At 47.3% G+C, this 14,399-nt stretch overlaps 1 protein-coding gene across 2 annotated transcripts in view; it reads left to right on the top strand.

The window, feature by feature from the left end:
* Positions 1 to 8,283, top strand: part of LOC138764393 (nuclear factor 7, ovary-like) — a 30,741-nt gene extending 22,458 nt beyond the window's left edge. For both annotated transcript variants that reach the window (XM_069940256.1, XM_069940255.1), the window contains exons 5-7: positions 144 to 166; positions 1,291 to 1,406; positions 7,286 to 8,283. In XM_069940256.1, coding sequence (XP_069796357.1) covers positions 144 to 166; positions 1,291 to 1,406; positions 7,286 to 7,809 — 663 coding nt within the window. In that variant the 3' untranslated portion in view covers positions 7,810 to 8,283. The remainder of the gene's footprint in view (positions 1 to 143; positions 167 to 1,290; positions 1,407 to 7,285) is intronic.
* Positions 8,284 to 14,399: the final 6,116 nt, after the last annotated feature.

The following is a 14,399-nucleotide window of genomic DNA, read 5'->3' as shown; positions in this document are numbered from 1 at the left end:
GGGGGAGAGACTGCAGCCAGGGTGGGACATCTTTTCTGAGGATGCGGGAAGGGTAGGCAGTGTCGATGTAGGGAGGGCCACATTCACAGATGCTTGTAGGAGCTTCGAGACAGTTTTTACAAAACCAGTTTTTTCTTTTGCAGGAAATGCTGGATACAATTTCTCAGTAAGTGTACCCTCCAACATTGTTCTTTCATCTGCGGACAGTTCTGGGCCAATCCAAGGTCTTGGTTCTGAGTCTCTGGACTGGAAACCAGCTCTCCACGTTCAATTCCTCCGGTAACCGTCTTACATCGACACAGTACAGGCCCTTCACCCCAGGATGTTGTGCTGACCTAAATAAATCTACTGGGAAATCTAACCCTTCCTTCCTTCACACTCGGAACCCTCTATTTTTCTTACATCCACCACACTCTGTAAAAAAAAGTGTACCCCTGACATCTCCCCAAAACATTCCTTCCTTCACTTTGATCAGGGTGGGGAAAAAGATGGGGAGAAGAGGAGAAAGAGAGAGAAATGAGGGAGTGAGATGAGTTGGAAAGAGAGTGAGAGAAAGTAGGAGAGACAGAGGGAAAGATGAGGGTAGAGAGAGAGAGACGGGGTGAGAGGAAGACTGGGAGAAGGGGAGCGAGTTGGGGAAGAGAGCGAGAGCACGAGATGGGGAGAGAGGGGGAGATGGGTTGAGGGCAGAGAGAAATGGAGAGAGCAAACGAGTGAGGGACATTTGTGGAGAGGGAGATTCATGGGGAGAAATGCATAGGGGGAAAAGAGGGAGAGATGGGGAAGAGGAAAAGATGGGGAGAGAAATGGGGAGGAGGGAGAGGTGTGTGAGAGAGAGAGAGAGAGACAGGAGGGAAGGAGAGAGAGAGTGAGAGAAAAATGGGAGGTGGAGAATGAGACAGACAGGCAGCCTGCCACGCAGCACTGAAGATCACACTCCAACCGGGATCCCAGAAGAGCTCCACCAAACATTGCTGGGAGGATTATCCAAGGAACTGAAACCGGGGAGCTTGTTCCGTGAAGGGTACCCTGCTCAATGTGTGCCTACTGGTCCCAAGGGGCCCTGAGCGGCTCAACCACTTCTGATTGACAATCTCCCCCCTTCTCCACACCATGTGGGCAGCGCGGGCCTCGGTGAAATGGGCATTACTATGAGTGCACCACCCCGCCATCCCCACGCCCTGTCCTAGTCTGATCTGCGGGGCTTTGGGAGAGGTAGGATCTTCAATGGACCTTCTCCCCCCAACCCCCTTCACTCTCGTTGGTCTTTTCCCGCTTGTTCTGCTCTAGGCCCATTCCTCAGCTGGAGAAGTCACCGGTGTCTCAGCTGAACCCACGCTGGGAGCATTTCACGGGACCCCTACAGTTCATCACCTGGAGAAGAATGCAGGACATCATTAATCCAGGTAGGCTCCCTTCAACCCAGTCTGTGCATCCCCTCATCGCTGGCTTAGAACATTGCAGCACAGAAAAGGTCCTTGAGCCCACCATGTTGTGCCAACTTACCCCACAACCTAACCCTTCCTAGCCTCACACCCATAACCCTCTATTTTTCTTACATCCATGCGCCTGTCTAAGAGTCTTTTAAATTTCCCAACTTTATCAGCCTCCAGCACCACCCCTGGCAATGAATTCTAGGCATCCCCTTAATCTTTGATACCCTGACTATTCAGATACCTATCAATCTCTGCCTTAAATGCAAAATAAGTTACTTCCTTTTACAATAGATAACCTTTCCTTTAGAGAATGGGAAAAAAAAGGGATTAAAAGAATAGAAAATTGTTTTTCAGGAAATAGATTCTTATCCTTTGAACAAATGAAAGATAAGTACAATATAACTGGAGATACAGCGCTGGCATATTACCAACTGAGATCCTACTTGAAGGATAAATTAGGAAGCAATTTGAGTTTGCCAGAGGGAAGTAACCTTGAATATGTGATTACAGATACAATGTTAATCAAAAGATTTATAACAAATATGTATATTAAACTGCAAGAAAAGGAGAATGAGGAAACAAATGGTAAAACTAAACAAAAATGGGAACAAGATTTAAATATAAAGATAAAAAACGAAACATGGGAGAAATTATGTTCTGGAACGATGAGAAATACAATAAATACGAGGCTACGTATGATACAATATAATTGGTTACACAGACTATACATTACACCTCAAAAGTTAAATAAATGGGACCCAACAGTATCTGATAGATGTTTTCGATGTAAAAAAGAAATGGGAACAACAATTCATGCAATCTGGACATGTGAGAGAGTAGAAAAATTTTGGGAAGATCTCAATCAGATATTAAATAAAATAACAGAAAACAATATACCAAAGAATCCAGAGATCTTTCTCCTAAGTAACATAAAAAACAAAGAATTTGGAATTGATTTGGAGGATGCACAAAAAAGATTTGTTAAGATAGCTCTAGCCGTAGCAAAAAAATGTATTATGTCAACCTGGAAATTGGAAGATAATTTGAAAATACAACAATGGTATATAGAAATGAATAAATGTATTCCATTAGAAAAAATAACATATAGTTTAAGAAATAATATTGAAATATTCGAACAAATATGGGAGCCTTACATTAAATACAATAGCGAAAACCTACCGGGGACAAACATTACCTAAGTTGATGGAAGGAGAAGGAAAGAAAAGAATGGACTCAGTAGAATTTCTGGTGTATTTTTGTTGAATGACAACATTGTCTGACTGGTTTAATGTAATCTAGATTGTATACCTAAAATGGATGGGGGGGGGGTGGGGGGGAGGTGGCTTGGGAGGAGGGGGGGGGGGAGAAAAAGTCACTGTATATGTGTGAAAAAGAAAAAGTGTGTATCATGGCTAATGTGATTAAAAAATAAAAATATTTAAAAAAAAAAATCTCTGCCTTAAATACACCAACAACTTGGCTTCCACAGGTGCTCGAGATACCAAATTCCGTAGATTCATCACTCTCTGAACACAGAGCATAGAACAATGCAGCCCTTCAGCCGTTTGATGTGGTACTAACCCTAAAAAAGTACTAAACCCTTCCAACCCCATAGCCCTCTATTTTTCTTACATCCATCTATCTCTTAAAAATTCCCCCATGTTCCAGCATTTACTGCCAAGGCATTATAGGCACCCACAACTCTCTGTGTTTAAAAAAAAAAAGTACCCCTGATGTGTCCCCTAAACTTCCCTTTCTTAACTTTGTTCAGATGTTCTCTGGTGTTTGCTGATCCTTCCCTGGGAAACAGGTGGTGGCTAAAATTCCTCTACAATTTTAAATGGGCATCCTTCGATCCTGAAGTTAAGACATAGGAGCAGAAAGAGGCTATTCAGCCCATCGAGTCTGCCCTGCCATTTAATCGTGAGCTGATCCATTTTGCCATTCAGCCCCACTGCCCGGCCTTCTCCCCAGAACCTTTGATGCCCTGGCCAATCAAGAACCTGTCAATCTCTGCCTTAAATACACCCAATGATCTGGCCTCCCCAACTGCCCGTGACAACAAATTCCACAGATTCACTGCCCTCTGGCTGAAGAAATTCCTCAAAGAGGACGCCCTTCGATCCTGAAGTTGTGCCCTCTTGTCCTAGACCCCTCCCGCTGTGAGAAACAACCTTTCTACATCTACTCTGTCCACACTGTTCAACTCAAAGTGTTTCATTGAGATTCCCCCACTCATTCTCCTAAATTCCAACGAGTCCAGGCTTTTGAACCTCCTCTTTTTTTTGTTGAATATTTTATTTTTGATTTTCCAAAGACTGATACAAATCCGCTATTTAAATAGGGAAAGTGGCAGCAGAAAGGGAATTGTAGACGTGTCAGCCTAACGTCGTTGGTTGGGAAATTGTCAGAGTCGATAGTCAAAGATGAGGTTACGGAATACCTGGAGGGGTGTGACAAGATCGGCCAAATTTGGTGCGGTTTCCTAAAGGGTCAATCTTGCCTGACAAACATACCGCAGCATTTGAGGAAACCGCAAGCAGGCTAAGACAAAAGGACAGGCAGTGGATGTTGTAGATTAGGACCTTCAAAAGGCCTTTGATAAGGTGCTGCACATGAGGCTGTTGAACAAGGTGAAATACAGGAAAGATACCAGAATGGGTAAAGCCTTAGCAGGAAACAGAGTGGGAATCAAGGGATCCTCTTCTAGTTGACTACTGGTTATCAGTGGTGTTCGGGAGGATCAGTGTCGGGGCTGCTTCTTTTTACGTTTTATGTCAATGATGTGGATGGTGGAATAAATGGCTTTGTGGCTAAATTTCCAGATGATACAAAGATAGGTGAAGAGGCAGGTAGAGAGGAGGATGCAGAGAGAGACGGACAGATTAATTGAATGAGCAGAGAGGTGGCAGATGAAATACAACGTTGGTAAGTGGACGGCCGTGCACTTTGGGAGAAGGAATAGACGGGCAGACTATTATTTAGATGGGGAGAAAATTCAAAATTTAGAGATGCCAAGGGACTTGGGAGTCCTTGTGCAGAATTCCTTCAAGGTGAACCTCCAGCTTGGTGTATTCCCAGGGTAAGGGGAAGCACTCAACTTTGCATTGTTGTTGTAATAAATGTTCTTTGTTCTCAAAAAAAAAAGGTGAACCTCCAGCTTGAGTCGGTGGTGAAAAAGACAAATACAGTGTTGGTATTCTTAGCCAGAAGATAGGATTCAAGAGCAGGGATGTGAAGTTGAGGCTCTATAAGGCACTGGTAAGGCCTCACTTGGAGAACGGGGGTCAGTTTTGGGCTCCTTATTTAAGAAAGGATGTGCTGGCATTGGAGAGGGTGGCATTGGATGTGTTGGCATTGAAGGGTGCCCATTTATTTAGTCAGAGAGTGGTGAACCTCTGCAATTTGCTACCATGGGCAGCTGTGGAGCCCATGACTTTGGGTGTATTTAAGGCAGAGATTGATAACTATCTGAATAGTCAGGGTATCAAAGATTCTAGGGAAAAGACAGGGGAGTGGGGTTGATTGGCTCATGATGGAACTACAGAGCAAAAATGGGCCACTCTTCTAAATTTTATGGTCCTAGACTCCCCTACCTTAGGAAATAACTTTCAGAGTAACCTGGATGTTTGAAGGTGGGGCCAGACTGGAAGGGGCTGTTCTGATTTGGCAATCTCGCCACCCTTTTGGGGTCTGAACTAGAATGCAGTTGTCCCTTTCGTTGGGAATGGCAGGGTGAGAGAGACTGAAGGGCCTTCTCCCTTCAGGATGTGGAGACACCAGGACTTCCCTTTGGAAATGGACTATCCACTGGAAGGAAAAATGGAAGATCACATTATTATTTAAATGCCAAGTGATTGCAGCATGCTGCCGTGCAGAAGGACTTGGGAATGCTTGTGCATGAATCACAAAAGGTTGGTTTGCAGGTGCAGCAGGTTATCGAGAAGGCAAATGGAATGTTGGCCTTTATTGCTGGAGGGATTGAATTTAGGAGCAGGGAGGTTATGCTGCAATTGTACAAGGTGCAGAGGAGGTTCACCAGGTTGATTCCAGAGATGAGACTGTTGGCCTATGAGGAGAGATTGCATCATCTGGGAATGTACTCGCTGGAATTTAGAAGATTGAGAGGGGATCTTATAGAAATGTATAAAATTATGAAAAGCTCTTCAACGCTTGACGTCCTGTTTTGCGGAAACTGCCAAAATGTTTGGCCTGGAAGTCAGCCTGAAGAAAACTGAGGTCCTCCATCAGCCAGCTCCCCGCCAGTGGGCTGATATCGCCTCAAACCGTGCACCTTGACGCCTCACAGTTCGGCGGGCAGCAACCTCCTTTGAAGAAGACTGCAGAGCCCACCTCACTGACAAAAGACAAAGGAGGAAAAACCCAACACCCAACCCCAACCAACCAATTTTCCCCTGTAACCGCTGCAACCGTGTCTGCCTGTCCTGCATCGGACTTGTCAGCCACAAACGAGCCTGCAGCTGACATGGACATTTACCCCCTCCATAAATCTTCGTCCGCGAAGCCAAGCCAAAGAAAGAAGATAAGATAGATGGTCTGTGGTAGATAAGATAGTGGTGAGACTTCAAGCAGGAGAGGAAACTCGATAGTTTTCAAGTATGCAGCATTCGCTGCATCCTTGGCATCACCTGGACAGACAAAATCCCAAATTCTGAGGTCATCTCCCACGCTGGACGTCCCACAATGTTCACGCTTTTTAGACCACGCATACTGTGCTGGCTGGACCACGTCCATCATGTGAAGGATGGTAGACCTCTACAGCAGTGGTTCCCAACCTTTTACTTTCCACTCACATACCACTTTAAGTATTCCCTATGCCATAAGTTCTCTGTGATTAGAAAGGGATTTCTTAAGGTGGGGTGTGAGTAGGAAGGGAAGGTTGAGAATCACTGCTCTAGACCCAATTATTACTGAAATACTTTGTTTGAGAAAAACTGTCATTGGCCCATTGCCTTTGGAGTGATGAAACTGTGCACATAATGAGTCCATGAGGGACGATTAAAACAGTGGTTTTCAAACTTTTTTCTTTCCACCCACATACCACCTTAAGCAATCCCTTATTAATCACAGAACACTTGTGGCATAGGGATTACTTAAAGTGGTATGTGAGTGGAAAGAAAAAGGTTGGGAACCACTGCTCTACAGAGAACTAGCAATAGGCAACATTGGTAGACCCCGGCTTCACTTCAAGGACCTCTCCAAGCATGACGTGAAAGCCTTAGAAATCAACACAGAGCACCAGGAGGATGCAGCAGATGAGCGCAACAAACGGCGAGGTACTCTTCATCAACATCTCGAGCAAGGCGAAAGAGTCGGTTGAGGAGTGGAGAGCACAGCGGACAACAATTCAAAGATGCCCTACACATGCAACAACTGTGGCAGGATCGGCCTCAATAACCACAGTCGACGCTGCTCAATAAACCAATGACTACCAGAGGCGCAGTACCCATGGTCGACCATGACTGATGGAGACCACACCGATTAGATAGAGGTATGTAGGTTGTTCGCATTTGGTGGGGGAGACCAGAACCAGGGGGCATAGCCTCAGGATTCAGGTATATTTAGGACAGCGATGAGGAGGAACTGCTTTTCCCAGAGGGTGGTGAATCTGTGGAATTCATTGCCTATTGAAGCAGTAAATATGTTTAAGACAAGGTTAGACAAATTTTTACATCGTAGGCGAATTGAGGGATATGGGGAAAAGGCAGATCAGTGGAGGTGAGCCGATCATTAGATCAGCCATGATCACATTGAATGGCGGAGCAGGTTTGACGGGCCGAATGGCTGACTCCCACTCCTATTTCTTATGCCTGTTGGTGTTCTTGCAGGGCCAGAGAACCTTTACTTCAACCCACTGAGCGCCCATCCAAACCTCCGCTTCAACAGCGATCTCACCACCGTGGAGTCTTCAGGGACCAGGGGCCCACCCCCGGCAGACAGCACTGAGCGCTTCACCTCCTTCCACGCTGTGTTGGCCAATGCCTGCTATGGCTCAGGCCGCCGCTATTGGGAGGTGGAGGTGGGCAGCTCCCTGGCCTGGTACCTGGGCGTCACCTGTGTCCACAGCTCCCGCAAGGGTTATATCCGCCTGGCACCTTCGAATGGCTACTGGAGCATCTGCAGGCTCCTGGAGTACTGGATAAATGGCGAGAGGAGGTGTAAACTGCATGTCACCTCTGAGCTCTCCAGGGTGGGGGTCTACCTGGATGTGGAAGGGGGCCGGCTCTCCTTCTACGACACCTGCTCCATGGATCTCCTGTGCACATTCCACACCACATTCCAGAGCCCCGTGTGCCCATTCTTCAGCCCAAGCCGTGACACCGACAGCGTCCTGAAACTGTGTCACTTCTGAGGCCACTGTCAGACCCCTCCCCTCTCCCTCTCCCTCTCCATCGTACTCCTCTACTGCCCTTCCCTTCCCTTTCCTCCTAACTCTCCCCCTCACTCTCCATCTCTGTCCCTCTCCCTTCTCCCCTCTCCCATTTCCACCCTCCCTCTCACTCCCTCTTACCCTTCCCCTTTCCCCCACTCCCTCTCCAATTCCCTTACCCCCTTCTCCTCCCCTTCTCCTGCCCCTCGCACCTCTTACATACCTCTCTCCCTCACACCCCTCCCTTTCTCCTCTCCACACCCATTCTTTCACCCCCTCTGCCCCCTCACCCTCCCTCCACCCTCTCTTCTCTTTCATCCTCCTCCTCGCCTTTCCTCCCCTCTCCCTCCATCCCCTCACTCTCCCTTCTCTTCCATTCTCCTCCTTCCCCCCCTTTCCCTTCGTACCCCACTGCCTTACAGACGTTAAGTAAAAGTGAAATGGAGTTCTGTTCTGCCTGAGTTGTTGAGTGATATCTTTCCCCCACCCCTCTCCTCCCATGCCTGATGGTAGGTGGCAAAACCTCATCCCAATAGTATGGTGTCCTGAACCCCAGGGTTTGTCATGGAGCAGTAGGGTCCATGCCTCATCCCTGTGACCCCATGGGCTTTCTCCCCCTCTCCACGGATGCTCTGGTTTCCCTATAACATCCCCTACCATGTGTGGGCCAGTGGTTTAATCAGCCACTGCCTGAAGCCCCCATCCCACTGTGGGTGAGTGGGTAGATTCTGGGAGAGCAATTGACGGGAGAGTAAAATGGGGTTGGTTGGGAGGTTGATGGTAGGCACAGCCCTGTTTGGCCAAAGGCCTGCTTGACTGCTGTATCACCCTTTCTGGAGGTGTTGTTGAATCACTTTAATCACATGCACAGCAAGATCCCATAGAACAATCCAGCACAGTACAGGGCCTTTGACCGACTCCCCTTCACTGACGATCAACACAGGCACACCTCAAGGATATGTGCTTAGCCCTTTGCTCTGCTCGCTCTAAACCTGGGGTGGCCAAACTTGCTTAATGTAAGAACCACATTCGATAAACTTCAGATGTTTGAGAGACGCAAGACATGAAAAATATTACATGCACGTTTTTGCTCTTACAAGCAATACATGTATGATATAATTATTCCTGTATATTGTTTTTAAAGTGCTAATTTGTATCAGCTTCAATAATCAAAATGTACACAACATGCACTCGTGTAATAGTTGAATTTTGTGGACCATTTTTTCAGGGTAAAACTTAAGAGGTCGATTATTACTTACATACAATTTTTGACCTCATTAAGTACCTGAGTCGTCCGAGGTGTCGGGAGCTCGGATGGGTGACAGGCCTGGACTGGGTGGTAAGCCCACTTTTCAGATGTCGGGAGTTCTGATGGGTGGGCGGCTGGTGTAGGGAGTTCGGATGGGCGAACGGGGCTGAGGCGAGAATCCATGGTCAGGGTGTCAGGAACGTGGATGGGTGGGCGGCCGGGACATTGAGAGCTCGGATAGGTGAGCAGACTGGATCACATTTGCGCTCCATTAATTCCACTCCCCACAACACAGCCACATGCACCACAATCACGTGTTAGCAAGCCATGGCCACTAACATTACACAGCCAAAATACCTGAGTGAGCAGCACATTCATGTCAAAGAGCCGCATGTGGCCTGTGAGTCATGGTTCGGCCACCCCTGCTCTACACCCACAACTGTGTGGGCTAGGCACAATTCACATGCTGCCTACAAATGTGCTGAGGACATCATGGACATCAGGAGAATCACAGATGGCAATGAAGAAGCGTCTAGGAGGGAAGGGGAAGATGCGGAAAGTGTGTTCCGCAGGGGTCGGTGTTGGGGCCACTGCTTTTTAACAATATCTGTTGATGATTTAGATTATGGATTGAATAGTTTTGTGGCCAAGTTTGCAGATGATACCAAGGTAGGGGGTGGAGTAGGAAGTGTTGAAGAAACTGAAAGGTGGCAGAGAGACTCTGACAGCTTAGGAGAGCGGGGGATGAAATGGCCGATGAGATCCAATGTGGAGAAATGTACAGTTGTACATTTTGATTGAGGAAATAAACAGGAAAACTATTATTTGGATGGGGAAAAAATACAAAATTCAGAAGTGCAAAGGGACTTGGGGTGGGGGGTCCTCATGCAGGATAACCTTAATGTGATCCATTGGGTTGGATCAGCTATATGGAAAGCGAATGCTATGTTGTCATTCATTTCAAGAAGAATACTGTACAAGAGTACACAAGGTGTTGATGAGGCTCCATGGGGCCTGGGTGAGACCTCATTTGGAGAACCATGTACAGTTTTGGGCCCCTTATCTTGGAAGGGATGGAATGATGTTGGAGAGAGTGCGGAGAAGATTTACCAGGATGATTCCTGGAATGCAACGGCTAACATATGAGCTTGGACTGTATTCATTGGAGTGTAGAAGAATGAGAAGGGATCTCATAGAAACATTTTGAATGCTGAAAGGATTGGACAGAGTAGATGTGAGTAGGATGTTTCCCTTGGTGGGTGAATACAGGACAAGAGGGCACAGTCTGAGAATGAGAAGGTACCTATTTAAAACGGAGATGAGAAATTTCTTTAGCCAGAGGGTCATGGATTGTGGAATTTGTTGCCACGTACAGTTGTGGAGGCCCGATCATTGTGGGAAGTTTAACAGGGAGATGATAGGTATCTAATTAGTCAAGGGATATGGGGAAAAGTCCAGAACTTGGAATTAGTTTAGCTCAAGGTGGATATTTGGAGAGTCTCGATGGGCCGAATTACCTACTTCCGTTCCTTAATCTTGTGAGGTAGATCAGCTCGTTAAGTGGTGCCAGGATAGCAACCTTGCACTCAACATTAGCAAAACCAAGGAGTTGGTTGTGGACTTCAGGAGGAACCCAGGAGAACACAAACCGGTCCTCATCGAGGGGGTCAGCAGGAAAAAGGGTTCAGACCTTCAAGTTCCTGGGTGTCAAATTCTGTCCTGTGGCCACCATGTTGATGCAGTCATGAAGAAGGCTCGCTGGCAGCTATACTTTCTGAGTTTGAGATCTGGTATGTCGCCCAAGGCTCTTGCAAATTTCTACATGGAGAGTGTTCTGTCTGGTTGCATCACTGTCTGGTGTGGAAATGCCAATGCACAGTACAAGAAAAAAAAATGACAGAGTTGTGAACGAGCAACTATCACAGGCATCCGTCTCCACCCCACAGAGGACATCTAACATGAGGGGATGTCTTAACAAAGCAGCCTCTATCCTCAAGGGCCCCCACCACCCAGGCCATGCCCTCCTCACTGCTACCATCAGGAAGGAGGTACAGGGCCCTGTGGCACAAGAACAGCTTCTTCCCCTTCGCCATCAGATTTCAGAACCCCAGACACTACCTCACTTTTCCTTCTTTTGCACTAATTAATTAATTTTTTTAAATGCAATTTTTAGCACTTACAACGCTGCCGCAAGACAACGAATTTCATGACCTGTTTGTGACAAAAAATTCTGGAACCGTTGTGTCCAGTTGTATATGTAGTCAGATGATAACGTAAACTAGCTGTCCATCCTATCTACACATCATAATCTTGTAGACTTCTATCAAGTTTCCCCTCCAAAAAGAAAAGCCCCAGCTCTGCTAACCTTCCCCCATTAGACATATTTTCCAATCCTGGTAAATCTCCTCTGCACCCTCTCCATTGCTTCCATATCCTTCCTGTAATGAGGTAACTAGAAATTAAGTAAGGGGACCACACTTGCCATTCTCCAACCCTCCGGTGCCTGCCAATTGTCCAAGGAGGATATAAAGATGATTGCCAATGGCCCAGCAATCTCTTCCCTCCATTCCCACAGCAACCTGGGGTATATCTCATCCAGCATGGTGGGATTCCACCATCAGCAGCTTCTCAACACACTCTTTTCCCCTTCTCTCGGGTGGTTGGAAAATGCCTTGAGGTGTTGTCCGCAGCTCAATGTGAACCAGGGCTCCTGGCTGTGGCACTAGCCAGTGGTCTCCACACTAGTAAGTTCCCCTGGATAGTGGGAAATAAATCAAACTGGTGTCTGAAATATTGAACCAGGTAGCTCTCTCCTCACCATCCCTCCCCACTCTGTCCCTCCTTCCTTGCCATCCCCTCCCTCTTCACTGCCCCTCCTTCCTCACTGTCCCTCCTCACTGTCCTCTCCCTCCTCACCACTCTCTTCCTCCTCACTGCCTTCTTACTCTACCCCTCCCTCTTCACTGTCCCCTCCCTCTTCACTGCCCCCTCCACTGATCCTCCCTTCTCACTGCCCCACCTCCCTCACTGCCCCTCCTTCTTCACCGTCCTCTCCCTCCTCACCGCTCTCTCCCTCCTCACTGCCCCTCCTTCCTTACTTCCCCACCTTCGTCACTGCTCCACCACCACCCTCTCCCTCCTCACCACCCTCTCCCTCCTCACCACCCCCTCCCTCCTCACCACCCCTCCTTCCTTACTGCCCCACCTTCTTCCTCACTGCCTCCTCCTTCCTCACTGTCCCTCCTCCTTACCATCCCTCATCACCACCCCTCCCTCCTAATCCCTTTCCCTCCTCACCGCCCCTCCCTCTTCACCTCCCTCCCACAGAGTTCCCTACTCACCACACCTTCCCACACCGTGGCCAGGCATTCCTCTGACGGTTAGGGTGAGGGTCATCTCACTCCAGGACCCGAGGAGGGGTGAGGGGATGACCAGCCTGTCCATCATGGGTAGGGAGCAGCCCACTCCTTTTGCATCTTGTTGCCGTGTCGGTAGGTAGCAGCAATTTGCCACTAGCAGGAGGGCCAGAGTTGTCTTCTTTTCCAACGTGTGAAAGATTGTGGTTTAGTGGTTTAGAACAAAATTAAAAAAGAGAATTAAAGCTCGCCAACCAAGCGAGAAGATTGCTATCTTGCATGAAGGACGTGTCAGCATGAGATCGTAATCTCAAGTAGAAGTAATATTCACAAGGCAAGCAAATTGTTCCAGTAATGTATATTGCACATTTGTTTAAATTGTCAACTTAACATTAATGATAGCTGATTCTATAAGAGTTGTGGAGAGGTGAATGTGTGTGGTGGAAATTTAAGCATCCTTTAAACAACTATTAGGCAAATAGTAGGCTGTTTTACTTTAAATACCTCAGTGGAGGGAGAGTGAGGTCAGAGAGTCACACAGCCTAGAAACAGGTCCTTCTTTATGTCAAGATGCTCTGTATCGAATACAGTTCAACATTCAACATCATCCCTTCAAGGCCAACTCCAAGTCCCTGGCCTCAGTTGTAAACGGATCCTTGATTTCCTCACCTCCAGACCCCAATCAGTGAGAATCCACCCTCTCCATCAGTTCCAGAGCACCACTGGGCTGCATTCCTAGCCCCCTGTTCTACTCCTATACACCTCAGTATGACAACAGCCATTGAGAAATTTGCTGATAATCCCATTGTAGTGGGTTGCATAAGAAGGGGGTGATGAGTCAGCAGATGGGAACGAGATTGAAAACTTGGCCACAACTTCGCATTCAATGTCACCAAAACCAAAGAGCTGATTGTGGACTAAAGGAAGGGAAATCCAGTGATCACTGGGGGATCAGAAGTGGATAGGGCGAGCACATTTAAATTCCTCGGAGTCTCTATGTCAGAGGACCTTTCCTGGACCCAACACGCTAATGAAAGTATGTCAGGGCCTCTACTTCCTCAAGAGTTTGCAGAGGTTTGGTATGACATCAGAAACCCTGGCAAGTTTCTGCAGAGATGTGGTGGAAAGTATCTTGACTGGCTGAATCACGGTCTGGGATGGGGGGGGCAACAATATCCCTGAGCTGATAAAGGTAGTGGAAACAGACCCAGGATATCACAGGCAAAACCCTCCCCACCATCAAGAACATCTATGGGGAACACTGCTGTCAGAGAGCAATCAAGGATCCACACCACCCAGCACACGCTCTGTCAACGTTAATACCATCTGGGTGGAGAGAGACCAGATGGAATATTAGGTGTCGTTCCTCTAATTTGCAGGGTGTCTTGGTTTGGCAGTGAGTGAGGCCATTGTGGGAATCAAGTCAAGTTTATTGTCATCCGATTGCACAAGTACAATCTGATGAAACAGTGTTCTCCGGTCCTCGGTGCAAAACATGCAGGCACACACCCAGACATAACACACATACAGACAAACAAAACATATTAAAAACAAATATTCATATATACAAATAAACATTGTTTAGTAATGATTAGTGTCTCTAATCATTACGGGTGGTCAGTGTGAGCAGTTTCTCTGGTCGTTCACCGTTCTCACTGCCCATGGGAAGAAGCTGTTCATCAGCCTGGTGGTGCTAACTCCTATCCTCCTGCATCTCTTCCCTGACAGGAGCAGCTGAAAGATGTCGTGTACATGGTGGAAGAGGATCCTCAGTGATTTTGCTCTTTTCAGACAATGATCCTGGTAGATTATGTTGATGGTGGGGGGTGGGGATGGAGAGAGAGTCTTCAGTGATCCTCTCTGCCACTTTTATGGTCATGTGCATTGACCTCCGATCCATTTCTCTACAGCAACCGCTACATACTGTGAGGCAGCCGGCCAGAAAGTGCTCGATAGAGCTTTTGTAG

The sequence above is a fragment of the Narcine bancroftii genome, chromosome 5 (assembly GCF_036971445.1).
Source record: "Narcine bancroftii isolate sNarBan1 chromosome 5, sNarBan1.hap1, whole genome shotgun sequence".
Lineage (NCBI taxonomy): Eukaryota > Metazoa > Chordata > Chondrichthyes > Torpediniformes > Narcinidae > Narcine > Narcine bancroftii.
Note: the sequence above shows the minus strand (reverse complement) of the source record. Positions and strands in the feature narration are given on the sequence as shown.